This window comes from Apiospora marii (genome assembly GCF_038362585.1).
Source record: "Apiospora marii strain CBS 49790 chromosome Unknown utg000009l_segment0_segment0, whole genome shotgun sequence".
NCBI lineage: Eukaryota > Fungi > Ascomycota > Sordariomycetes > Amphisphaeriales > Apiosporaceae > Apiospora > Apiospora marii.
This window is the reverse complement of record NW_027117381.1, coordinates 3,383,432-3,409,070: the sequence shown is the minus strand read 5'-3', so window position 1 is coordinate 3,409,070 and position 25,639 is coordinate 3,383,432. Positions and strand designations below refer to the sequence as shown.

Below are 25,639 nucleotides of genomic sequence, written 5' to 3'. Positions count from 1 at the left end.
CAGGGGTACCGTGGCCTGCCAAACCCGCCTGCTGTCCCAGACCGGCAGACTGCCCAAGGCGCGCCGGCTCAGGTTCTGACGTCGCATGACTAGCACACGAAAGTGTAATTTCCAATATGGCATAGCTGCGAAAGTGGAATGCCGAAGCAGGGGCTGCTGGCTGGCTGCTGGGTGTGATCAAGTTGTTCTCTCTCCAATTCGAGCCAAGCGTGCGTCTCTGGGAAAATGAAGCGGTGAAATGAAAAAACAGTGGGATAAGATACCGAGCAGCAAAAGTTGGCTCGACTTTTACGGCCCATGTGGAGAGTCACAATGGCACCAGCCGCCCTACCCCGGACGCTCAGGTGTGTGCGGTTGGCGGTTTGTGCGTACTCCGTACCCCAGACCGTAGTTTTCGTCGTCAAAATTTGTGATCACATTTGATGACAGGATCTATCTGATTCCACTTTGCCTGCTCAACATGATTTTTTTTACCGAGTATGCCGCATGTCAAGACCAGCTCTGCCTCTCCTCATGTAGCGATTCTGCACATGTTGTATAAGCACAGGTTCTGTGGTCACTGTAACCGGGATGTCGTAGGCAATCGGATTCAAGGCCAGGTGGTAGGATTTCATGTATTATGGGAGTAAATAGTGTATGTGTATATTAATACTTCCCGTAGCTGTCGTAATTTCATTCTCTCTTGCTACCATGCCAAATCATTAGGCTAGGCGTGGGCATCATCATCGCCTCAATTCTTTAAATCGTCTCTTCGTCTCTTCAGAGGACACTATGGCGTAAAAGGAGTCGACGCCGCCCTCTACCACGGCGACTTTCTCGACATGGTCCACGTCCGCCCCGCCGACTGATGCGACGATATCGTCGGCGACCGCCGCGGCGCCGCCGTCCAAGACGACCGCGACCGTTTCGGCTCCGTCATAGCCCTCTCCCAGCTGCGCGACGGCCGGGTCTGCTCCCGCTCGTCGATGTTGTTGCCGCTGCTGCCGCTGTGGTCCTGCGGCAGCTCGGAACCGCTGGCGGCGAGGTTCGCATCCTGCATCGCGCGCATGACCAGCGACACGCGTCCGTCGCTGTACCACCGGGGCGCGTGGGTGTCGGCCGACCCCCTGGCGATGGCCGCCAAGGCAGCAGGATCCATGCAGGTGTAGAGGTTGGCGGCCGAGAGCGGATCGTGCTGTTTGCCGATCCAGTCGGAGGCGACGTGCTTGTACGGAACCGAGTAGAGGAAGGCCGGTTCGAGTTGGGCCAAGACCTGGTGTTCCGAGATGACCATGGCTTTGTTGCGGGCGTACATATCGCTGGCCATGGCAGATGTGTCGCGGAAGTCGGACCCAACATCAGCCACGAGGCCGTATGAGACAGTGGATGCAGGCAAGCCCAAGTTGCGGCGGTAGCGCGCAAAGTAATCCTGGAAGTTGTTGGCGGCGACATAAGCCGCCTGGGTAGGAGGTGCCCAGATCGACTCGGTCGACGTCACCATGACGAAGAAGTCCAAAGGCAGCAAGCTGGTGGCCTCGTGCAGGTTCAACGTCCCCAGCGCTTTGGCGGCGAAGCCGTCCTGCCATTGATCGATCGTTAGTCTGTCGAAGGGCAGATCCGACACCGACGTGGCCGCGTGAACGATACCTCGGATCGGCTGGCCTGCAGATTCCGAGATGACCTCCATAACATCGTCACGGTTGCTGACATCGCACTCGACTGATTCAATTTTAACTCCGCGGGTCTCCAAGTCTTTGACCAGCATTTGCGACTCCGGCGTGGCGACTCCCCGTCTGGACAGGACCAGGAAGTCGCGGGCGCCGCGGTCGACCATCCATCGAATGATACCGCGACCAAGTCCGCCCATCCCTCCGGTGATGACAAAACGGGAGTCGGGCTTGAAGCTCCACGACTTCGGCTCTCGAACCACCTTCATCTGGGACTTGGGGTTCTGGAAGGAGACGACTAGCTTTCCGATATGCGCACCCTTCGAGAAACTCACGAGGGTCTTGTCCAAATCGGCGATGTCCGAGACGGTGATGGGATGGATCGGTGTGATGAAACCAACCTGGTAGAGGTCGTTGACCGCTTCCATCAGCTCGCCGCCGAGCTCCGGGTCGTTGTCGAGTACGAGGTTAAGGTCGAAAGACGAGAAGTTGACGTTCTTCTGGAACAGCTCCAGGGCCAGGTCCTTGGACTCAAGCACGTCTCGGCGCCCGACATCTACCAAATGACCCATAGGTGCGAGAGCCTTCAGTGATTGGTGCAGTGTGTCGCCCCCAACGGCACTGCTCAAAATCACATCGAAACCGCCCTTGCTACAGCAGGATTTGGCAGCGCGAGCCAAGGCTCTGGGGTCTCGCGAGGAGAAAATGTGATCGGGTTCGATACCGACGGTATCCACCAAGAACTTGATCTTCTCGTCACTGCTGACGGTGGCATATATGTCGGCACCCTTCGATTGGGCGACCTGGATCGCCGCAAGTCCCAAGCCTCCAGTTGCCGATTGGATCAGCACTTTCATGCCCTTCCTGATACGGGCCACATATTGGAAGGCATAGACGGCTGTGGCAAATACGAGTGGCATCGTCGCCAATTCCGCCGACTTGTCGGTGGGTCGGAGCTTCTGCGCGAAGATCGCAGGGACGCACGTGTAGTTTCCGAAATGGCCCCTGCCTATGCCGTAGACGCGGTCGCCCACGGCCACACTGTCAACGTCGGCTCCCACTCGGGTCACAGTTCCAGCGTATTCCGAAGAGAGGTTGCTGCCGTCCGCATGGGAGCGACCAGAAGAGAGACCTAAGTCTTTCCAGTTTAATCCCATGGCTCGTACTCTCACCTCGATGTGATCAGCCGGGATTGGCTGCAACATCTCCGTATAGGCTCGGAAGTACAGTGAGCTCAAGCTGCCCGGTACCTCGAAGGCTGCACGGACCGGTCCCAGCTTTCCGAGGGATATCATATCGCAGCCGGAGCTCGACGGTGTCTTGTTTGAATCGGCATAGGGTGCGAGTCCTGCGTCGGGCACGACGCGGCTAACCCACATGCATCCATCTTGCCAGGCCAGTTCGCGATCCTTGACCTGTCCCTCGCCTCCCGGCGACGACCCTTCATTATAGAGGGCAATTTCTTGATCAACGATGCAGCGCACGAGGTCAAACCGATCTTCCTCGTCGCCGTCTGCAATCTCAAAGTTTTCGGCGTCTACGTCAATTGACAAAAACCGGCTCGCGGGATTTTCTGAGGCAATGGTTCTCATCAGGCCGATCATGAACCCGGCAACTGCATTCCGGCCTTTGACGACACCGCTCGAGGTCAGCCACACCATGCTCTCTACCGTCTTGGCGAGGTATTGGAACGCTTTGAGACGTGGCTCATCAGCGAGCAGGAGGTTGTCTCTGGTACTAAGGAAAGCCACGACACGCGCACCAGCCGGCACAGTCTCCAGAACATCCTCCAGGAGGACCATCTTGGTTGCAACACCGCGATGCTCGAATGCATCAGCGACAGTCTTGAATAGCGCTGGCTGATCGCCGTCGGTGCCAAGGAGAAGATGCACCACACCGTTGATGGATGGTGTGATTGGGCTGATGACCTCGTCGATATTGAGTCTCTCGTTTGCACTGCGTGATACGTCTTCGACACTGCCTGCGAGCTTTGTAGAGACGATAACTGATGTAGAGCTGCTAGGCCGCTCATAGTCATCGATGACCAGTTCCGCCCCCGAGAAGCCTGCCTTGCGCAGATAAGCATCCCATGTCTCCTGGTTCATGTAGGGGCCCTCCGTGCGGCCGTCGGCAGCGCCAAGCCAGTATCTTGGGAGGGTTCCATACAGGAGCGTAAGCAGGACGCGGATGCGGATGCTTTCCACGAGCACCAGCTTGCCACCAGACTTCAGGAGCCTGCGGCAATTTGCCAGGGTCTTCTCCATGTTCGCCGTGTTGTGAATGGTCTCGCAGACCACGACAACGTCGTAGACAGGTTCGAAACCGTTTGCGAGCGGGTCTTGTTCGATATCCAGCACGGCGTAGTTCACGTCACGGTACGCGGACAGGGAATCTTGCGCCGACGCGACGAACCTGGCCGAGATGTCGGTAAAGGTGTAGTCGCTATAGCGCTTGATGCCGTTCGTTCCGGTTAGGGCACCCATCACCACACGCGAGGCTGATCCCGTCCCCGCCCCGACCTCTAGAATGCGCATATTGGGGTTGACATGGCCGAGAGCATCCATCACATTCGCCAGCTGAGGAAATGCGCCGCTGATGACGTGGCCTTTCTCGTACAGCGAAGTAAGGAGGCCATCAGGGACGAGGACGTCAGTGCCTGTGTTGTGATGGGTAAGGATATCGCCGATATTCTTCTGCAAACGCATGGCGGCCTCAACTTCGGGCTTGTCCCCTGCCTGCTCGCGGAGCTTCTGAAGCAGTTGCTGGCGGTCATCAGGGGATAGTTGCCTGGCATGCGCCATGTTGGAACGCTGGTCCTCTTCGCCGCACTTCCTGACCCAATCGAGCCAGTGGCGTAGCTCTCCCTTGGGCTGAGGCCCATCACCGTCGCGCACGAACCTCTCATAAATGTCCATGACGACCAGGCAGCAGACCATGTCGACAGTCTCCAGCATGGCAGCTCCTGCCTTGTTCTCCGCCGGAGGGGGAATAGCTGCCGCGCCTGACGGTTGTTCATTTGTCGGATATCCGGCTTCCAAGCTAGGCGGGCGAAGGGGCTGCTGAAGGCTCTTTTCGCCTCGAAGTCTTTGGCCGACTTCTTCGACTCCTTGAAGCTAATGCAGCGAAGCTTTTCCACCTGCAGCGCCACCCGGCCGCTCTTGTCCATCAGCTGCAGGTCGATGTGGACGCCTCGGAGACCCGCAGTCTTTCCTTGGGCTACGGCCACGGCGGAATTGCCGCTGATACCGGCATTCACGTACATCTGTGAAATGTGTACCGGAACGAACGGGGAGCTTGCCTTCTCCACTTGGCCACCGTAGCTCGCGATGACGCCTAGCTGGAATGCGCCGGTCAGGGCTGCTGGATGTATCAGATATTCCGACTCGCCCTGCATAGTGCCTTCGGTCGTGTTCATTGCGACGCTCGCCTTAGCAAGTCCTTTATAAGGGTCGGCCTGGATGTCAGACAGAGACTGGAACGTCGGACCATAGTTGATGCCGACCTCGGCAAATCTGTCGTACCATGCGTGGGCTTGGGGGTAACGGGCGTCCATCTCAGTACTCATAGCTTCGATCGCTTCGGGCTCGGTGACCTCGACCTTGATTATTCCGGTACAATGCTCGGTCCACTCATCCGAATCGCCGCTCACTGAGCTGACGGCGAAACTGGCCCAAGCAGGCGAGCTCGCGGTGCCCGCCTCAGTTTGGCTCATACTAAACATGAATTCAATGCCGGCGTCATCTGCTGGGAATTTCATTGCAGCTGAGATATCCAACTTTCGAAGAGAAAAGCCTGTGATTTGAAGCCCTTCGGGCACCTCATGGTAGACTCTCGCGGCAGCTTCTATTGCCATGGCAACGAAACACGAAGCTGGCAATACGGTGTCTGGAACCAAACGATGGTCACTGAGCCATGGAACGTCCTTGACACGGAGGACATTGCGCCATTGAGGCTGCAACTTGCTGGCACCGGGTAGTCTCGACCCGAGTAGATCATGTCGAGGTACCTTTCGCAGCCGGTACTCTTTACTGGCCCTGCACTCATAGTAACTGACGGGGCTGTATGTAAATTGGTATTTAGGAAGGTCGATGGCAGTGCATCCATGCGAGAGAAGTCCGGGCCCCTCGTCCATCGCATTAACTGCCGCCATATCGATCTCGGCATTGAGACCGAACAGAGTCCCAGCAAGTTGAAGTAGCGATTCGACGCCATTTGTGTTCCTCGTCAGCGTCGAAACATATGGCACTGGCTTGTCTACGCTCTTCATGATCTGCTCCAACGGGCCCATAAGAGCTGGATGGGGACCAATCTCGACCAGCGCATCGATCTTCCCACCAGATAGAGATAGACTCAGAAGATTTGTCACGGCCTCAGTGAACCGGACAGGCGACTCCAGATTGGATCGCCAGTAGGCAGCAGTGATCAGGCCGTCGCTCGCCATTGTCTTATGCGGCGTGACGGATGATACCCATGGGACAGCTCGCAAACGTTTCGCGGGGTTGAGGAATCCGTGTTTCCGGATGTGATCGATGCCGTCGAGAAGCATGGCACTGTAGTCGTTCCCAAGTGCCTTCATGTGGCGGCAGTTATAGGCGTGGCCGCCTGTGCGCAGAACGCGATTGAACACGCCGTCTTGTGTCAGCCTGGTGGAGATTTCAGTGATGGCATCTTCGTCGCCGGCAAGAGTGACGCTTCCCGGAGAGTTGAGAGCCGCGGTCTGGACCTGCTCCTTCCACTCTTCCAAATAAGGGGCAACTCTATCGGCTCCTAGGCCCACATCCAGCATGGCGCCCTTCTTTTGGTTCATTGAGGCGACAACATGTCCACGGAAATAGGCGGCCGCGATGGACTCGGCGGCTGTAATTCTTCCTGATGCGTAAGCCGCCGCTATCTCGCCCGAAGAGTGTCCAACGACAGCCGCCGGCCGAATGCCCCAAGAAGCCAAGAGATCCACGAGTCCGATCTGGACAGCTGTGCAGATGACTTGCGATACCGACGGAGACTGAATCAGATCGGGCTCGAATTGACCGGCGAGGACCGTCGCGATCCTCCATACAGGCCTACCAGGATGGGCATCCAAGACCTGGTCGAGGTACGATATCGTCGCACGGAACGTGGCGTAATCGAAAAGTTCGGCGCCCATAGTGTGCCACTGGCTTCCCAGTCCTGTGAAGACGTATGCGAGGCTGCTGGTGTGCACCGGGCTGGTAAAGTTGCGTTGCTCGAGAGCGAGACCTGACACGACGTCGTCCTGGTCCACGATGCGGAAGGTCCGTTGCTGGAGTCGTGAGCGCTTGCATCCTAGGGTATAGGCAACGTCTGCCAACGGCCACCGGTTGCTGACTGCGGATAGGGCGGCGATGTTCAGCCTGAGGGACGATGCATTGTGGGCTGAGAAGGGTAGCACGACCAGTTGGCGAGTAATCGAGTCGGCCTTCATTATCCTTTGCGGCCCGGACCCATGGCGAGCGGCACCAGCGGTTGACGGAATAACGCTGTTTCCATTCACAGGTGACCCATTGGGAGGCATCCCCACGGGGGACTGACCATTGGCTCGAGCGCCGTTCGAGTTATGGAACATCGAGCCAAGCTTCGAAGTGACCCAATCCATCGAGCCATTCCTCTTGGGGCCGTTAGAGAGAGCCCTTGACTTGCGCTTGTTAGTGCGGCTATGGGATGCGAGGCCTTGCAGTCCAACAGTTTTAGATCGATTCAAGGTGGGAGGACCATTTGCGTCACCAACATTGGGCAGGTCACTGGATTTGCGGTTTGCGTTGCCATTGGCGGTAGTGGCTGGAAGGTTGACTGTAGACTTGGCTGTGAGGTTGACTGTAGATTTGGCTGTGAAATTGGTTGCTCCATTGGATGTGCCGTTGGTGTTGGTTGATCCATGTGTTGTGCTCTCGTCAGCCACGGGACGTACCATGATGCCAGGTTTGGTATATCCAGGCAGCACCACATTGACGTGATCAATGACACAGTGCCCGTTGGCACCTCCAAAGCCGAAAGAGTTGATGCTCGCCCGACGAAGCTTGCCCTCGGGCCATTTTACGGTATTATCTCGGACGACTTCCACTCTGGCTTTGGCGAAGTCGATGTTCGGATTGAGATTCCTCACCCCGAAAGTCGGCGGAACTTCCCCAGCCTCAAGCGATAGCACCACCTTCATGATAGAAGCAAGGGCGCTCGCACCTTCGGTATGTCCTAGGTTCGGCTTCACGGAACCAATCAGGAGGCGGTCTTTGCGAGTATTCGGCCTGGATGACGCGAAGACATTGCCAATCGCCTCGACTTCCATCGTGTCACCCGCTTGGGTACCAGTCCCGTGGCACTCAAAGAAGGTGGTGTCGGAGAAAGGAAGATTCCCCGCGTTCTCGTATGCCTTCCGCATGACATCTTCCTGGCTTGTGGTACTTGACCATGTGATACCTCCCCCAGTCCTTCCATTGGCGTTGATGGCGGTGCCTCGGATCATGGCTCGTATCGGGAGCTGCTCCAGGATTGCGATGGACGACTTTTTCAGATAGATGGCAGCGAAGCCTTCACCGCGTGCATATCCATCGGCAGAGGCGTCAAAAGTATGGCATCTAGATGTCGGCGATAGCGCACCAAGCTTGTCCAGCACGAATTGCATGCTGGGGTCGGTGATCCAGTTGGCCGCGGCCACTATCGCTCCATCGCAGTCACCATTGCGAATCGCACTGACGGCCATGTGAAGAGCGTACATCGACGAGGAGCACGCTGTGTTTATAGCCAAACTGTTAATCTGTGTGAGCAGTTGATACCTCTGGAGTGCACACCGCACCACAGCATGGCCGAGCACTCACCTTGGGCCATGAAGGTTGAATATGTGACTGATTCGATTGGCCAGAAAACTGGTGTCTGCTCCCGTCGCGGCGTGCGACTTGGGGCTATCCCAGTCCCGGGCTTGGATTAGTATGTGGTCGAGGGCAAAGTTGCCAACGTAGACACCGGTGCGGGAGTTCGAGATGCTCTCCCAAGTCTCGCCTCCATTCTCGAGCGCTTCGTAGACGACCTCGAGAAGCTTCCGTTGCGATGGATCCATGGTTTCCACTTCGCGGTCGGAAATGCCAAAGAAGGCATTATCGAATAGGCGCGCATCTTCCTTCACGAGGAAGCCTCCCCGCGTGCGCAACGAACCCGGACGGTCCTGATTCGGGTGATGGAATCCCTTGGCGGAGAATCGGGGCTCATCGAACTCTCGCCAGCCGTCTCTGTTGTTTCTCAAAAGCTCCCATAGCCCAGTCGGACTGCTCACCCCACCGGCCCAGCGGCACCCTGTCGGCCATGTCAGTCTATCTCTCTCATTGCTGCGAGTCAGATTGGGGCTTACCCATTCCGACAATCGAGACCGGCTCATGTTGTCCGTCGAGGTCCGGTGCTGAGTCCATATCCGCCTATGATGGAGAGTGATATGTCCTTTTGAAAGTGCTAGTTCTTGAGGGCTTCCCAGGCTTGTGAAGGATGCCGACTCAAAGATAATATACCTAGCTGACAGAAAATGCGGACCGCTGCGATCACGAGGGCACTGACCATTTTCTATCATGTTCGCCCCTCTTCCTCTTCACCGTTCCCACTGTACATCTTCTCTAAGACTGGATCCCGGCGACGCTTGGTTATCGTCGTATTCGTCGTCTCACTAGTCGGGCGAGATGCATGATCCCTTAGGCGCTCTATGCGGCAATTCGCCTGCCGGCTAGCCTGAGCGGGTCTAGTTGCGGGTTTGCCGGCCGGGGCCCTGAATGCTTCGGTCAATCACACGCATCTGCCGGCCCGCAAAGGCCCATTGACGACCAATCGCGGCGGTAACAAACAACTAGTACCTACATTTGTTCGACCAACGTGGCACTGCGCTGCTGCATCGCGGCCCACCGCCAAAGCTCTACCAAAACTCATGTGAGAGATGCGAGCGACATCCGATTTCCGCGTGAATAATATGGGCGAAATGCAGGTCCAACCTTCCTCGGATGGGTAGTCCGTCTCCGGATTGAGGGGTAATCGCTGTTCATATATCAGATATAAGTCTTGGAAGCCCGCGGGTCTGGCGTGCTTCCTTCATGTCTTGTTTAGTCAGGCCTCAGACCAGCTGAGTTGACGATGTGTCGAAGCGGTTAGAGACACACATGTGCTCCCAGCCATGTCTTCCGACCGCAGAGAACGCTTCTATACTTGCCATGTCTGAGGATCATGAAGAAGGCAAAGACCTTTTGATCGCCAAGTACCTCCGACACCTACCTTTCCCGCCGATCCCGTCGCTCCGACGAAGCCCAGCAGAAGAACGACAGCTTTAGAAGAGTATAAGAGATGCCCTTGAGGGCATGCGGCAGCTTGTCGGTAGACCGAGTCTATTCTACCGCCACTATCCTACGCGTAGCTACGAGCTTGCCGTTTTCCAAGTGGCGCATCGCGGACGAATGCGAGATCACAGTTGAGGAGCTGAACAAGCAACCCAGATTCGATGAGGACCGAACTGGATGCATCAATGGAACTCCGATCACACGTCGCTTCTTCGCGGAGAGCAGGCCCGGCTTCTTGTCCCACGACACCTTCGCGTTTGCTCTCATCGTCGAAGAGGTGCGGTCAATACTCGTGGGTTCTTCAAGCGCCTGGTGCATTGTGCTTTGTGGGGGCATCCATACCATAGCACTGGATCTGGGCAGACAGCGGAGCAGCTGATCGTGTTCATCACTGATCAGGCACAGGTTCGATGAGATGGTCAAGGCGGCCGTGGAGACGAGCGGAGCCCTCTGCGAACGCGCCCGGGCAAGTCTGAAAGCATCCACTCGACCTTTCCCTTGCAAGGCACGGAGTTGGCCATTTTCCAGTATCATGCCAAGTATTCCGACTACGCCGGTCGGGTTGACAAAGGCGATGGCTGGTTGGCGGGAAAAGTGTGCGTTATGCGTTCTCTACACCGCCAGTCATGATGTGTACAGTATGACTAATGCCAGCGAACTGTGGAGAAAAAGGCGTTGTCGAGTTGTCTGGCAATTTCCCCTTGGGCCCCTTGGGCAGACCGACCTCGACGGTACGGTCGTGGACGATTTGGCGGCGGCAGTGGCCATGTGGCAATCATCAATTGTTGCTCAGGCAGGCGATCAATTTTCTTTTGAGAATGGAAAGAAGGACAGACCTTTGCGTCTCAAGTGTTTGATTTGCCTCTGCCAGTTGGAGATTGAACCTTTGACGGAAGCCCTTGGGGTGCACGGGCGGCTGATCTTGCTACCCACCTTTTAAGCTGCCTCCCCCACCTGAAATTCGAGGTCCAGAATGAAACTGGAGGACGAACGCGACCGCATCAGTTTCGAGAGGGACAGTTTCTCCAAGTCGCAGGCTGGAAATATACGGGTGCGACATTCTCTCTGAGTTACCAGTGATCATACAGTTGGTCCGACGAAAGATTGTGGTTACTGTCAAGGCCAAGGCCCTGGGGCGCGCCTTCCATCGATACTGGTAACGAGATATCCCAGCACCGTGAAATTGATGGCCAGCTTCGGCAACAAGCAGGGCCACTGAGGCCGATCTGAGCGGCGCAAGGTCCATTACACAGTTGCGCTAGGCCTTCTCGAGATTTGGTCACAGCCACTGCCCTTTCATTCATTGCCCCGAGAGGCACTTGAGTTTATGTGCGTATATGAAATGGCTCCAATCACTATGTCTTAATGCACAGGCAGTGCAATCAATATACAGTACGAAGAACGATGGCATGGAATACCCCAATCGGTGACATGTTTTAAATTGAGGGTAGTCCACAATTTCATATGCGGCCACGAAAGGGGTTTTTGATGAACATATGCACCATCCTAGCAGGGTCGAAGACTAAAAAAAGGGTGGTGAGATTACAAGTTGGCCTGTCGCGTTCGCCGTGTGCTGCACCAAACTCGGCCTCGATTCATGCGCCAACGATTATCAGTTTTTCGATGCAGCATTGTCCACATGCTCCGTCATCACACCTTCGGACTTGTGTTGCTCTTGGACGACCCTCATCGCCTTGTCCAGTATTGTGGTCTCGTACTTCTTGAACTCCCGCACTGAGACCCCATTGGCGAAGAGCTCGTCGATTTCCTCCAACGTCCGGTTCTTCGTCTCCGGAACGAAGAGGTAGAAGAACCCGAGACACAAAAGGTTGGTTCCGGCCCAGATGTAAGCATACTTCGCCCCCTAGTATTGTACAAGCAAAGTTTCAGGTCAGTTGGGGATCGACGATAGATGAAATATATCATCATGTGGGCTGGGCTGTAAAAGGCAAGACTTACCCAATTCAAATTCTCGGGGTTGATGAAGTAAGGCGAGCAGAAGCCCGTCAGCCAGGCCAGCAAATACCCCAGCGAGGTGGCCGACCCGACGGTCCAGGCGCGCAGCCGCGTGCTCACCATCTCCGTGGCGGCTGGGTAGGATGCGTTGCCACCGAATGCGTTGTAGGTGAACATGAAGAGGCCCGTGAAGGCGATGACGCTGCCGCGGACCGCCTCGTGGTTCCCCTGCGCCATGGCCGTCGTGGGCCCCACCGCCATGCCCAGCATAGACAGGGCCTGCACCACGGCGCCGAACATGAGGATGGTCCGGCGGCCGCACAGATGCCGCATCGCGAAGATGCCCACGTTGACGCCGACGAAGCCCAGGCACGTGTTCATGACGGAGAACTTGAAGGCCTCCTCCACCGTCAGGCCCGCCACGATCATGAAGTAGGTCGCGTAGCTGATCATGAACCAGGCGCCAGAACCGCTCTGTGTCGCGAGGATGCCGTGGCAGAGGAGCGTACGTCGAAGATCGGATCCCCGAAACATATCCAACGGTCCAATCGTGTGCGCGATCCTCTTTTCCTCCTCAATCCCTTCCACCATCTCCGCCCATTCGAGCTCCAACTCTTCCGGCTCCAAGGAGTGGCCCCTGAGCGCCTCGAGGGATGCTCTCCCGGCTTTCAGATCTCCCTTGTAGACGAGATACCTCGGCGACTCCGGTACAAAGAACAGGCCGATGGTAAGAAAGACAGGGACAATGAATAATGTCCCCAGGGGGATCTGGTAGGAACCCTTGTCCAGCCTGCTCTTTGTGGCATTCGCGACCGCTGCGCCAATGATACTTCCAATATTGACCCATTCTGTGTATACGTCAAGAATCAGCGATGACGGCTCTAGGAACTCTGGATAAGATAAGACTCACCGGAAAACAGCGCGACGAACACCGCCCTCAGCTGAAACGGCGCAACCTCGGCCGTGTAGATGTTCGAGAAGGTGACGAGAAACCCGTTCGCAACCCCTAAAGCCAGCCGGCCCACATAGACCGCGGCCTTGTCGCTCGACGCGACCTGGATGACGCAGGCGACGGCATTGAGGGCGCAGGCGGCCCAGAGCGCGGACCGGCGGCCCCAGTAATGGGCGAAGGCGCCGGCGCACAGCGACGACAGGAACGCGCCCAGGGTCAGGAGCGACCCGATGAGCCGCTGGAACGTGCCGCCGATGGCGTACCCCTTGGTCGCCACCGCCGACGGGTCCTCGTACCCGAACACCTTGAGGAAGCCCGGCATCGCCTGCAGGCTGCCGACGATGGCCGAGTCCAGGCCGTACTGCATGTTGGCCAGCGACACGACGATGCAGATGAGCAGGCAGCGCCGGTTCGCCCAGAGGGACGTGTCCGGTAATTTGGTGATGCGCATCTTTGCGGCCATGGTTACGGTAGTGGTGTTGGTCTCAAGGGGGCGGAGAGAGGTCCGATAGAGAAGGATGCCGAATGCATGGTGGCGTGGGGAGGAGGTGACTTAAGAGGGGGCTATTGGACGTAGATGAAAGGGGAAATCGCAAAACGATCCCCATCGGGAATATCCATACTACCGATATTGTTAGCATAACTGCATAGACGAGGTATGCATTCTCCAACTGGGCCAGGGAGATCTATCTTGATTTTCATCTACCCGTCCCTCTTCCCCGCATCGACCCTTTCGGTAGATGAATGCCGAGATGGGGTCACTCAAGCCGGCCATCACTGACGAAATGCCAAGAAACCAGTGTTTACCAATGATGAAGGTTGTCAAAGCCGAAATGAGAAGGGTCAAATCACGATGGGGTTTCGTCGGTCACTTTGGAGAAAAATTCAACTCTAACCCTGAAAAGTCGGGTTCAAAGAGCATGTCAAAACATTATGTATTAACGCAAGCCTAGAAGCAGCCGCTCCGTAAATACTTACCTTAGCGACGGGTATCAACAGTTCAAAACAAGATAAAACATATCCCAACACCGTCTACGCCATTTCCCAGAACGCTCAGGGTAGTGAGAGTGACCCCACTGGAGATGCCTGACCTCCGAGAGCAGAACTCGCACGCTATGATAGATAACAAACCAAATAGTAGCGAGATAGCAAATACCGAAGTATTACAACAGATAAGAAAAAAGAAAAGGAGGAAAAGTGAAAGGACATGAACAAATGGCACACTCACCATGCCGTATGCTCCGCCATGACCTCCTCGTATCCGACATCGAGCCCGCAGCGCTCAAACGCCTTCTTAGCCGTCTTGAGCGCGAGCTGCGCCTGCCCGCTCTCGGGCCGCTGCTCCGCCTCCTCGCGCGCCCGGACGTAGCGCTCCGCGAGCCCGTTCATCTTGTCGCGGGCGCGGCGCTCCCGCCTCTTCGCCGAGCAGGGGTCGCAGTCGGCCGCGACGCGGCCGCCCTCGGGCAGGGTCGCGGGCAGGGACGCGATGGTGGCGTGTGTCAGCGGGCGGGGCCCGACGCGGTGCCCGCAGCCGGGGCGTCGGTGCGCGACGCGGCAGAAGGGGCAGCCGTCGTTTTCGGCGAGCCAGGCCGTCATGCACGACGTGCAGGCGACGTGCGCGCAGGGCAGGATCGCGGGGGTTGGGTCCTCGGACTCGTCGTAGTCGAAGTCGCCCGGCTGGGGCGTGTCGTCTTCGGAGACTAGCTTGAGGGTTGTGGCTTGGCAGATCATGCAGGTTAGCTTGGGCTGGTCGATCAGGAAGGTGATCTTCGGGGAGGGCACGTAGGATTCCTCCTCAGCGTACTGCTTGCTTTGTTGGCCGTCCTTCTTCAGAAGGCTCCGGATCGCCCGGCGCATCGTGGAGCTGCTGCTTAGCGGCGAAGATGAGAACCCGTGCCGGTCTTCGAGATGGGGCCGACAGCAGGCCTCGGCACTCGATCTGGAGCTGCTACGACCTGATCGGCGCTCACTCGTCGTCCTCGTAGCCGACGACGACGGCGAAGATCTAGCAGGTCGGCGAGACTGTGCCCTGTCGCGATAACCGGCAATGACCTCCGACATGACGGGCCTTTCTTGGGAGTCGGTACTCTCGGCTGGCGAAGAAGGACGACTTGAGACCGCCACTGGTCGGAACTGGGCCAGGTATGTCGCCCTTCGGTCGAACTCCAGAATGGTATCTGGGCTTTGGGATCTCTCGCTCATTCTGGTAGGTTCAGAATCCTTGTACTTTATCTTTCCAAGAATGCTACCGTTCTTTCCAATCAGAACTCTGTCGTACACCATTGTGTCAGGGAGGAGCCCTTACCTTGTTGTCGTTGTTGGCGTTTCGTTATTGCAGATAGATGTAGATGCAAAGGATAGCTCGGTGATGCTTGCTATTGCTTGCTCTATCCAAAGGGGGCGTGCTCCATGTACAATATATACCTGGGAGCCCAGAAAGGACGACAGTATTGTTTTATAACAATGGCAGTATCCGGCATTGTCACCATCTTTGTTCTTGAGGCACCGGGCTCTTTGTCATGGAAACAGCATCTCAGATCGTGTAGCTAAACAGTACGATCGTGTGGACTATTTTCCACTACCGAAATACTGTCTAGAACATGATAAAAGCCCGATAACAATGGAAGCTTGGGAATGGGCTCGCCATCTCTTATTATGTTATTGATCTAGACGAGGAACAGGCAACAACGAAGTTGAGTAAGACTGTCTCGTATAGGCTCGCTCATCATAGCAAGGCATCATGGTGCTTCCATGCATGCCTAATGAAGTCACTCAATACATTTTGGCCAAACACGATTGAATTTCAGTCACCTGATCAAGGTGTCCAGTAGATACATTCCAGTATGGAAGCGCAGAGCTCCAATAGGCACCTGTAACCTTGTGATGCCCTTCCAGACTTAAATGTAAATGAACCCCGGGAGAGCAGCCTTAGGGATCAGATCGATGCAAGACACGGCTTTCCACCTATCTGCTCGTGCATCATGTCAACAACATCACCATCCTCCATGTCAAGCTACAAGCCGCGTTATGTGTCAGTAGTTTCCAGAACATCCATAACATGATATGGCTGTGAAGTTTATGGAAATCTTACCGATGCTGGTGTATGCTCCTTGTTGATTGCTTCGCCATCAAAGGTGACGAAACGCAAGGGGCCCGGGAAAGGAACATTGATCGCTTTGATGGACTGGGCATAATTCTGGAGATGCGTCCACAGGTTGTCTGATCGCTTCACCTTCCACGGTGTCTCGTTCTGGTATCGTGCGCTGTCTTTGAACTTGATTGTGATGACATCGTCGCCATTGTCGTCGCCCTGGTCTTTGTTACCCGCCGTGCTTCCCCCAGCTGCACCTGAGCCGGAAGCTGCATTGTTCTGCTCGCTTTTGATTCGGTGCAGGAAATGGTCGACCCGTTCGCCGCTCATGTTGAAACCTGGAGTATGATGAACCGTCGATGTAGGTGGGTTTGCAAGTAGGAAATGAGGAGCTTGAGGCGTTGAAGGCAAAACAAGAGTTGATCAGGTGGGATCTGTGTGGTGAAGTGGATGTTCAGTAAATAGTAAGTAGGTAGGCGGGACTGCTGCAGATGATAATATGATCAATTAATGTATTGAATGGTCCACGGAGTCCATATTTGAATTTCGTACTTGTCACCAAGGTAGGTGCGGTTTTCCTATCAGACGAACCGTTGATGGGTGTGTTCCTCTGCGTCAGTGGTCGGGTTGGAAGATATGGTAGCTGCACTTCCGATATATGCCTCGAGAGTACCGGCAGCGACCACAAACTCGTTAAAACATACGCGTGGGCAAGATTTACAGATATTCCTACCTTCTCATAAGCATCAGGCAGTTGTTGGCATCAATTCGGGACGAATCGTCTTGTGAACATTTGGTAGCTGCTGCGGCCAGACCCGCTCCTGCTCCTTCATGGCTCTTTCCAGTTTCATTGACCTTCGATCGTTATGAAGACAACTTATTGTCCATCGGCAATTAATTCTTCCCTCTCGACGACCCGCCAATTGTGTCGAACTCGTAATACTCTGCCCGAGGAGCATTGCATTTCGGCCTCGACAGCAGCACTTTGAAACTGGCCAGGCAAACAACAATAACAGCCACACCGGACTCAATACTGGTCCACAATGTGAGCCAGGAGAGTTCCGGAGTTCGTTGATCGGAACCATTGAATGTAGCACGGATAATAGCGAATACTGCAATGATACAGCCAAGACAGAGAACCGCGATTAAGCCGGCCTTCTGCGGTCGTGACATGTTCAGCCCAATCGTGAGCGAGATTGGAAGCGTCATAACTAAAAATGTATGAAAGGCTTTCAATTAGCCATACCTTAACACCATGTTTATATATGGAGAGAGGACCTCAGAAAGCTGGACTTACTCAAAACATCTGTACAGATGTCGACTGCCGTGCTATACTTGAGGCTGATGAGTGTGAGCCGAGTGCCCTCCTCTGATGGCTGACACTGCACACCGCCTAGAAGAGTCAACAATGGGTGTTCTGAGAGGTGTATACATGACTGCGATACTTACCGTCCCCGGAAGAACACGCGAACAGGTAAGATATAACTTCGTTTTGATTAATCATCTGGAGGTATTACATCTTGTAAGTCCAATTCAGACTTACCGCAGCCAACGTACGACAGGACTGTGATGGAAGCAATGAACTGCCATGCTAATCGTGGGTAATATAGCTGGTTGGTCAAACGATAGAAAAAGCCCAGGAATGCAGCTTTGACGGTCCATAAGCCTGTCCAGAATAAAAAGGTGTAAACGAATTGGCAGTTCTGGAACCAATAGACCTTCGCAGCAAACTGGGGACTTGGTATTGCTCGCCCAGCGCTGACCAGCAGTATCTCGTATACTGATCGATGCCATGTCAGATGAAATTGTATCTATGATGAAAGAGATGGAACGGACCAGTTGGCAGAACTACGGTCATCAGACAGTCGTTCGCAATGAGAATGATTAGGGCTGCTATCGTCAGGTAGTCGTCGGAGAAGAAGCGATGGAGATACCGCCAGCGAATCGTCAGTCGGGCTATAACAAACGCGATCGCTATGCCACAGAACGTCCACATCACTGCCTAATTTTCGGAAGGCACATGTCTTCCGTCAATACTGCTTTGATTGTATGTTGGAGATCCTCATCAACAGGAGCGCACTCACTAATAGCACTGGCTGGTCCACCTTGGGCAAGGGCCCAACTGCTGTAGAATCCGCCATATAAAAAGGTGTTTCTGCCGATGTTTAGATGTACAAGAGAATTACAAGAATGGATAGTTTGAGTCGAAATAGGATCGGTGTTGAGTGCCAGGGTCCCTTCTCCGACAATTGATGCCGAATGAACGTGATAAACCCAGAGCCATGTTACTACTACACCATCTGGAACTGAAGTCTTATATGAGACATTTCCTGTTAGACATGCAAACATCGAACCTAAAATAACACCAATACCTTGTCAGGCCGTTTCTCAAAGTCACGCGAGATCGTTGCTTGCAAGCCCTGGATAGTAATCTAGCGACGCGCAAGGGGCATAGCCAACGTCCCATCATAAGGTGATCCAGGCCGGCGGGCAAGACGGACATGAGAGTTCCTAGCAAACACAACAACAAGTATACGGGAACTCATATATGGGTTTCATGCACCCACCTTGCCTTTCATATTCAGTCGTTCCACGGTCGCTTCGCGCCCATCAAAATTCAATGCACATTTCCTACATTATTATCGAATTTCCCATTAAATCCTGGAATCTCGATTTCGTTCTGCTTTGGTTTTTCATGAAAATGGGTTGCTGGCTTAAGAACGGTAGATTTCAATTGTGCCATCCCAAGTAACACGAGCCGTGTAGTTGACAGGGGATCGTGTCTGCCCCCGAGCTCTCCCTTGCATAAGAAACCCGATGCATCATGCACCTGGCACCTTCACTGGCACCCAAGCACCTTTTCACCCCACGTACCACCACCCCTTCGAGCCGTTATTTTACATGCCTTTTGGGAGAAAGAAAATGAACAACATGTTCCCTTCGTCAAATACTTGGTCTCCTTCTCGGTTATCCTCCCCGGAATTGGCATATCATCCCGATTAGGGCACGAAGTGTTGTGTAAGGTGCGGTGTTCCTTCTATTCTCACATCGCTTGCCAACATCTCCATTCGAACTGTTTCATTACTTTTGCTCTTACGGAAGAATATTGCCTGAAAAAGGTCTGCGACCTCCTTCAAACTTGGTATGGCAATGTTCAAGCATTGGCCATCCGCCATACTTTTGGGCGGGCTGTGGCTCCTCTGCTTGACCGTTCCTGGAACAGCTTCATTCAATGAGGATACCCAAGCCCCTATCTCTGAAAGTGCTGTTGCAAAGGTTGGGAATTGCGTAAGGGCTATCTCTTGATCTCGTTCACACTTGTGCCAAGGGGGACGATGTCACCTATCCCCTCTGTTGGGAGTATGTTATAAACGTTAGTTTGACACTGACATTCTCGGCAGTGTACCGCGCTTTCATTGGTCCTTCAAAACAGCGTACAATATCCCGGGATCCTCCCCGATGATATGTACTGGAGCCTCCAAGAAGCTGAGCTGCATCCTTCCTGTGTAGTCACTCCCTCCAACCGGGACGAAGTTAGCTTGGCAATTCAAATCCTACATCTCGGTAGCAAGTATTTCCCAGACAGGTGTGAATTTGCTGTCCGCTCAGGTGGCCATACCCCTTGGGCGGGAGCGGCTAATGTCGAGGCTGGCGTTGTGGTGGACTTACAGAGACTCAATCAAGTTATTATATCGGCTGTCAAGACGACTGTCAATGTTGGCCCAGGAAACAGATGGGGGGACGTATATAACGTACTTGACCCACAAGGGCTGGCCGTCACAGGAGGTCGATTGGCGACGGTGGGTGTCGGTGGTCTTGTGACGGGTGGCGGCTTTTCACATTTCTCGCCTCGCTATGGGTTAGTCAACACCACCCAACACCGTATCATTGAATGCGGAAAGTTATTCCTCGATGAGTTCACAGCTTACATGTCTGCTCAGATTTGCATGCGACACCGTGGATAACTTTGAAGTGGTGCTTGCATCTGGTCAAATAGTGAACGCTAATGCCAGATCCAATTCGGATCTGTGGCGAGCGCTTCGCGGTGGGTCGAATAACTTTGGCATTGTCACAGCCTTCACTATGCGAAGTTTCTCACAGTCCGACTACTGGGGCGGCTCAATCATCAGCGACGGCACCCATATGGACAAACTATTTCGAGCATTCGAATCATTCACAAGCAGCCCTACCTATGACCCATATGCTACCAATATCCTCAATCTCATCTGGCAACCAGCTACAGATTCGTGGATCACGCTGCAAAGTCCATCATACACCAAGAAGCAGGTTGGCCCCCCTGCGCTGGAGAAGTTCACCTCGGTCCCATCATTTGTCAATACAATGCGCATCTCGAATAGCTCCGATTTCTCGAAGGAGCTATACTCGGCTCCAGGACAGCGCCAACTCATGATAACTGCCACATTTCAAATTAGCATGGCGATGCTGCGTGCCATACATACCATCGAATTGCAGACGGTCCCGGCATTGCGCAACGCCTCTGGCCTGCAGTGGAGTTTGGCCCTCCAACCTCAGCCGGCCATCATATCCCAGGCGAGCGCCCGGGCAGGCGGCAACTCATTAGGCTTGGACGATTCCGACGGAGATCTCTTCAATGTGCTGTTGACCACGACCTGGGTTGATAAGAAGGACGATCCGTTGGTGGAGTCGCAGTCGCGTCGCATGTTCGAGCAGTTCCAAGCCGAGGCGGAACGACTTGGCGTCACGAACCCTTACGTGTACCTCAACTATGCAGCGTCCTGGCAGGACCCCATCCGCGGGTATGGAGATGTGAACAAGGCTTTCCTCCAGGATGTGAGCAGGAAGTACGATCCGTACGGGTTATTCCAAAAGGCTGCGCCTGGGGGGTTTAAGTTATTCAACTAGGGAGCTGAGCTTCTCCCCCTTAACCGCTCCCTAAATAGGTACACCCACCATCGTGTAAATATTATCTATGTTAACATCTTTAATTGGTAGCTGTCATGTTCGCAAGATACCTTTCTCTCATTGGTACATCGAGCTGGCCGTAACTGGAAAAAGTGAAAATGGAATGGCGGGATGTGTTTATTCGCTACGAACCAGGCTGATCGTTTGTAGAGGTGTCATGATAAAAACTAATAGCAGCTTGAATTTCAACCTATGACTGCAGTATTGACTTACATGGTGCACGATTAAACCAGTAGACATTGATTGGAAAAGGAGACTCAGCTGGTGCAAAGCTGGGGTTCCTGGGCTTCAGTGAGAGCAATGGGCCGATAAGATAACGAATTTTTGGTGGGGGCGGGGTTGCAAGTCCTGTAGAAATCGCAAAATAATTTTGGATTTGGTGACTCGAGCATTATGAGACATACAGTAGACGGAACGCATAGTCGACGTCACCACCACAAGGGGAAGCCAAAATGCTTCAAAACTACCGTCGCTCGATTATAGACAACTTCTCTCTTGCCGCCACGTTGTCTAGGCATTTGTCCAACGGCAATATGGCGGAAACAGAGAACACACCTGCTCCTACGGAGGACGCTGCGACACCTGAATCCAAACCATCGCATGTCGCCACAGAGAACCAAGAGACCCCAGAAACGACGCCTGCGCAACCTTCGAAGCCCGCAGAATCTGCAGAATACGAAAACGAGGACGAAGACAGTTTGGACGACGTTTTCGATTACGACGAGTTTGATTACGACGACGATCCATCCGACCCATCCAGGAACTACAATAACCAACGGCAGACTCAAGATGGAGGCGCTGCGCTACCGAAGTCCAACCAACAGAAGCCTTCAGCCAATACCAGGGCGAACGTCGACGATCAGATATCCACATTATCGAAGCATGCGGCCAAGATCAGACTCGACGATGTGAAGGGCGAGCAAAGCAGAGAAAAGGACAAGGCCGACCGAGCTACGAGTGAGCAGGTCTTGGATCAACGGACCCGAATGATTCTGCTCCAGATGATTAACCGGGGATTCGTGAGCGAGGTACATGGTGCCATCAGCACTGGAAAAGAGGCCAATGTCTACGGCGCCGTCGCATACCCCGATCTGGATGGACCTCCTATCCAGCGTGCCATTAAGGTCTACAAAACCGCTATCCTTAGCTTCAAGGACAGAGAGCGATACATCACAGGCGAACACCGCTTCAAGTCCGGTGCCGAGAAAGGTAACAGTCGCAAGATGGTCAAGCTATGGGCAGAGAAAGAGTTTAGGAATTTGCGCCGTATACATTCTGCCGGCATCAAGTGCCCGGAGCCCATCCAGCTGAAGCTTCACGTGCTCGTCATGGAGCTGCTGGGCGACCGGAAAGGCTACGCCTACCCCAGATTACGCGATGCTGCTATCTCAAGTGAGGACGCCGAAGAGGTATGGAGGTCTCTTTACATCCAATTGCTGGGCATCATGAGACGGATGTATCAGGTGTGCAGGTTGGTACATGCCGATCTGAGCGAATACAACATTCTCTACAATGACCGCCAACTTTACATCATTGATGTGTCTCAGAGTGTTGAGCACGACCATCCCCGGTCGCTTGAGTTCCTGCGCATGGATATCAAGAACACGGGAGACTTCTTCCGTCGGGAAGGAGTCGAGACATTGTCCGATAGAACCGTCTTCGATTTCATCACAGCCTCTGATGGCGCTGTTGAGGAGCCGGCTCTAAGTGAAGCCGTAGAGAAGCTCTACGAAACACAGCCGGCTAAGGAAAACCACGAGGGAGCTCTGGCGGAACAGGAGGTCGACAACGAGGTGTTCCGAAACCAATATATACCACAGACCCTGGAGCAGGTGTATGATATTGAGAAGGACGCCCGGAAGATCGACGCTGGCGAAGGAGACAAGTTAGTCTACAGAAACCTTCTAGCAGACCAAGCGGTTCCGTCGAAACAAGACGAAAACGCCCAAGACGAGGATAACGAGACCAGCACCTCTGATGAAGAGTCGGGAGACGGCGCAGCACTGGAGAGCGGCGACGAGAGTCGCTTTGATAAGGGCAGACCTCGTGGTAAGAGGTTCGTCGACAAGGAAGAGAAGAAGGTATGCGCTCTGGACAAAGCCTATGACTCCGACAACTGCTAACTTTAGACAGGAACACAAGGCAGCGGTCAAGAAAGAGAAGCAAGAGAAGCGCAAGGAGAAGATGCCGAAGCAGCTTAAGAAGAAGCTGGTATCGTCGTCATCACGCAAGAAGCATTAGAAGATGCGACAAAACCAAATAGAAGCACTCCCCACAACCGGCCACACCCCTTTTCTCCTCACCCGTCTCATGTATTATGACGGCCTTCCCCGATCAATCGGATGATGAAGACTCACGGCGCCCCGTCCAGGCTGAGTCTTTGCTGTGTTTTCTCATTGTGTGAGATAACCGCAGAATCGGTACTGAACCGGCGTCCTGACCCATGTGCTTTGTTGCCTTGGTGATGATAAAGAAGAGCTCTGACGATTGGCAACATGTGATCCGCACACATTCGGGTCCGGATTGGACTTTCATATGTTGCTTATTTGAGATGAGGACTTGCAAGTGTTGTCTTCTCGATTTGACACTCCAACGTAGAGAAAGTCGCTGCTGCGGGTGGCAGAAAGACGTAAGCGGAATACTGTGAAGCTTACTCTACCACTACTTGCTGGAGTACGAAGTGTTGACCCACATACACCACACCAGAAGCGTATATAAAGCCAGACTTCCTACCTCAAGTATCTAGCTCCTGTTCACACATCCATCAATCTATCTCATACATTCACCTCCGTTCAATAATACCCGCTGTTGAGATTTTCCAGATGCTGTTGGCACATTGCAGTGTCCCCAATACATGCAGCAAGTACCTTTACTTTAGTGAGGGGTCAAACGCCACCAGCAGGCAGCAGCACCTGCTTGCCTTCCCAAATCCTGTTCATGATGCCTGGTGCCATCAATCTTCTGTCTTTTCCCAATGAACTTCTAAGGGAAATTTTCGACGCAGTTCAGGAAAAGACATCCCTGGCAGCGGCTGCCCGGACTTGCCACCAACTCCGCGACTTCGCCGAAGCACGCTTGTATTCCCATCTCAGTCTCGAGACGCGGGGAGCGCTCGAGGTCTTGGAAAAGCTGGTCGAGTCAAGACCCCAAAGGGCCGGGTTCTTGCGACAACTAGATCTGGTCTTCGCCACTCCCAGATACGATAATGATCGAGTGGGAGTGACAACAGCTGGCGTGGTCGCGTCGTGCCCTGGTATCAAGTCCTTGACCATCGAATCTCCTCGCTGCAATGCTCGGTCCCGTGATGATCCGTCCGAATGGGGGACGGATTGGCCGGCTGATATGGCGCTCTACCAAGAGCAATTTGAGTCGGCATCACTACTCAGCGAGCCAAGTAGCAAGGGTGCTCCCTTTCAGAACCTCACATCACGTCAGTTCTCCCGCCCCTTTAGAAACGGTGGACTGACACATGGAACTAGTAACACTGCACTGGTCAGGGGCAACAGATCGACTCTGGTATACAACACCATCGTGTCCAGTCTTCCTTTTGCCCAACCTGGAAAAGCTGGAAGTATCCTGCGCCGTCGTGAGGTTCACGGAAACAGACCGCGAGCTGCAACGGTTTGAAGGGAAAACCAAGCTGAAAGCTCTTGCGTTCACGGAGAGCAGCGTCGACGCTGATTCGTTAGATGCTCTGCTGAAATTGCCAAAAGAACTCCTCCGTCTGGAGCTATACGAGCCCGCCAGTTTAATGGGGGGCGTTTGGCCCCGGAATCAACCCATCCGGCTTTCTAGCAACAGCCTACGACATTTGTCATTGAGCATACGGTCATTACGGCCCCCCTCCAATCCTTCAACGCCGCATTTCCAGCTGGACTTGTCAGCCCTGCCGTCCTTGGAGTCGCTCCAGGTGGGGCCCTTTTTAGGGCCCTTTCACAGTCCCTTGCAAGAGCGCTGGCCCTTGCTCGGGCAACTGCCACGCAATCTCGCCTCGCTGCGCCTCTCCGGCTTCGACGCCCGCACGCTCCGTCGCCGCAACACCATTGTGACCGATCTCCGGGTCGAAGAGTTGCTCTCCTTCCCCCGGGACGACGGGAGAAGATTCTCCATCGTCATCGACCTGACGATTCCCAACCCCAGCCAACACCGGCAGGCCTGGCGCACGAGCATGAGAAGCCGAATCCGGCAATTCGCAGAGCAGGTGGCCGAGCTCCAACCCAGCGAAGGAGTCGGCCTCGAGGGAGACGAGTGCATGTTTGAGCTCCAAGTCACCACGGCGAGGCAGGTCCGGTTTGTGCCGCCCTACCTGTACGGGGAGAAACGGCCGCAGAGGGTGGTGCGCTATAGCTCGTCCCGACCGGAACATGACCGGTTTCTGGCGAGACCCTACTTCGAGGAGACGGGGATGCCAGAAGATGAGGCGGACTTGCACGAGCAGGATACTCATGTGATAGGGATGTTTGCAATTGAGGAAGAGCCATAATCAAGAACAAGTACGGCATCATAGTTGACTATGGTAGGTAGTCTTGAGAACTATTCATTCGTATGCAGTTCCTTTTTTCGACATGGTCGTGAATACAAGTACATTAGGCAGAATGTACATTGCAGTGGTTACGTCCGTTGAGCGAACAGGCAATACGTCCGATCGGTCCTAGTTGGAGATTGGGGGCTTTCCCCGCTCCCCATCTTCACCGCGGCCGCCAACTTGGCACTGGGCCGGGGTGACGTCCGA

General features: G+C 54.3%; 8 protein-coding genes across 8 annotated transcripts; 4 read left to right on the top strand and 4 right to left on the bottom strand.

Moving 5' to 3' along the window:
• Positions 1-799: 799 nt before the first annotated feature.
• Positions 800-9,058, bottom strand: PG985_012601 (uncharacterized protein; the record flags this gene model as incomplete). The annotated part of the gene is made up of 4 exons (XM_066832367.1): positions 800-4,608; positions 4,653-8,404; positions 8,474-8,945; positions 9,001-9,058. The coding sequence occupies 4 exons, from the start codon at positions 9,056-9,058 to the stop codon at positions 800-802; spliced, it is 8,091 nt and encodes a 2,696-aa protein (XP_066680417.1).
• Positions 9,059-9,971: 913 nt separating this feature from the next.
• Positions 9,972-10,343, top strand: PG985_012600 (uncharacterized protein; the record flags this gene model as incomplete). Its single annotated transcript, XM_066832366.1, has 1 exon — positions 9,972-10,343. One exon carries the CDS (start codon positions 9,972-9,974, stop codon positions 10,341-10,343), a length of 372 nt encoding a protein of 123 aa, XP_066680416.1.
• Positions 10,344-11,576: 1,233 nt separating this feature from the next.
• PG985_012599 (transporter) lies at positions 11,577-13,335 on the bottom strand (the record flags this gene model as incomplete). The annotated part of the gene is made up of 3 exons (XM_066832365.1): positions 11,577-11,828; positions 11,924-12,768; positions 12,831-13,335. 3 exons carry the CDS (start codon positions 13,333-13,335, stop codon positions 11,577-11,579), a joined length of 1,602 nt encoding a protein of 533 aa, XP_066680415.1.
• A 761-nt stretch (positions 13,336-14,096) lies between these two features.
• Positions 14,097-15,155, bottom strand: PG985_012598 (uncharacterized protein; the record flags this gene model as incomplete). Its single annotated transcript, XM_066832364.1, has 1 exon — positions 14,097-15,155. One exon carries the CDS (start codon positions 15,153-15,155, stop codon positions 14,097-14,099), a length of 1,059 nt encoding a protein of 352 aa, XP_066680414.1.
• Positions 15,156-15,807: 652 nt separating this feature from the next.
• On the bottom strand, positions 15,808-16,293 carry PG985_012597 (ubiquitin-like protein pmt3/smt3; the record flags this gene model as incomplete). Its single annotated transcript, XM_066832363.1, has 2 exons — positions 15,808-15,885; positions 15,964-16,293. 2 exons carry the CDS (start codon positions 16,291-16,293, stop codon positions 15,808-15,810), a joined length of 408 nt encoding a protein of 135 aa, XP_066680413.1.
• Positions 16,294-19,113: 2,820 nt separating this feature from the next.
• On the top strand, positions 19,114-20,847 carry PG985_012596 (oxidoreductase; the record flags this gene model as incomplete). The annotated part of the gene is made up of 3 exons (XM_066832362.1): positions 19,114-19,251; positions 19,365-19,864; positions 19,905-20,847. The coding sequence occupies 3 exons, from the start codon at positions 19,114-19,116 to the stop codon at positions 20,845-20,847; spliced, it is 1,581 nt and encodes a 526-aa protein (XP_066680412.1).
• A 512-nt stretch (positions 20,848-21,359) lies between these two features.
• PG985_012595 (RIO kinase 1) lies at positions 21,360-23,148 on the top strand (the record flags this gene model as incomplete). The annotated part of the gene is made up of 2 exons (XM_066832361.1): positions 21,360-22,988; positions 23,041-23,148. The coding sequence occupies 2 exons, from the start codon at positions 21,360-21,362 to the stop codon at positions 23,146-23,148; spliced, it is 1,737 nt and encodes a 578-aa protein (XP_066680411.1).
• Positions 23,149-23,847: 699 nt separating this feature from the next.
• Positions 23,848-25,390, top strand: PG985_012594 (uncharacterized protein; the record flags this gene model as incomplete). The annotated part of the gene is made up of 2 exons (XM_066832360.1): positions 23,848-24,337; positions 24,405-25,390. The coding sequence occupies 2 exons, from the start codon at positions 23,848-23,850 to the stop codon at positions 25,388-25,390; spliced, it is 1,476 nt and encodes a 491-aa protein (XP_066680410.1).
• Between the last annotated feature and the right edge of the window lie 249 nt (positions 25,391-25,639).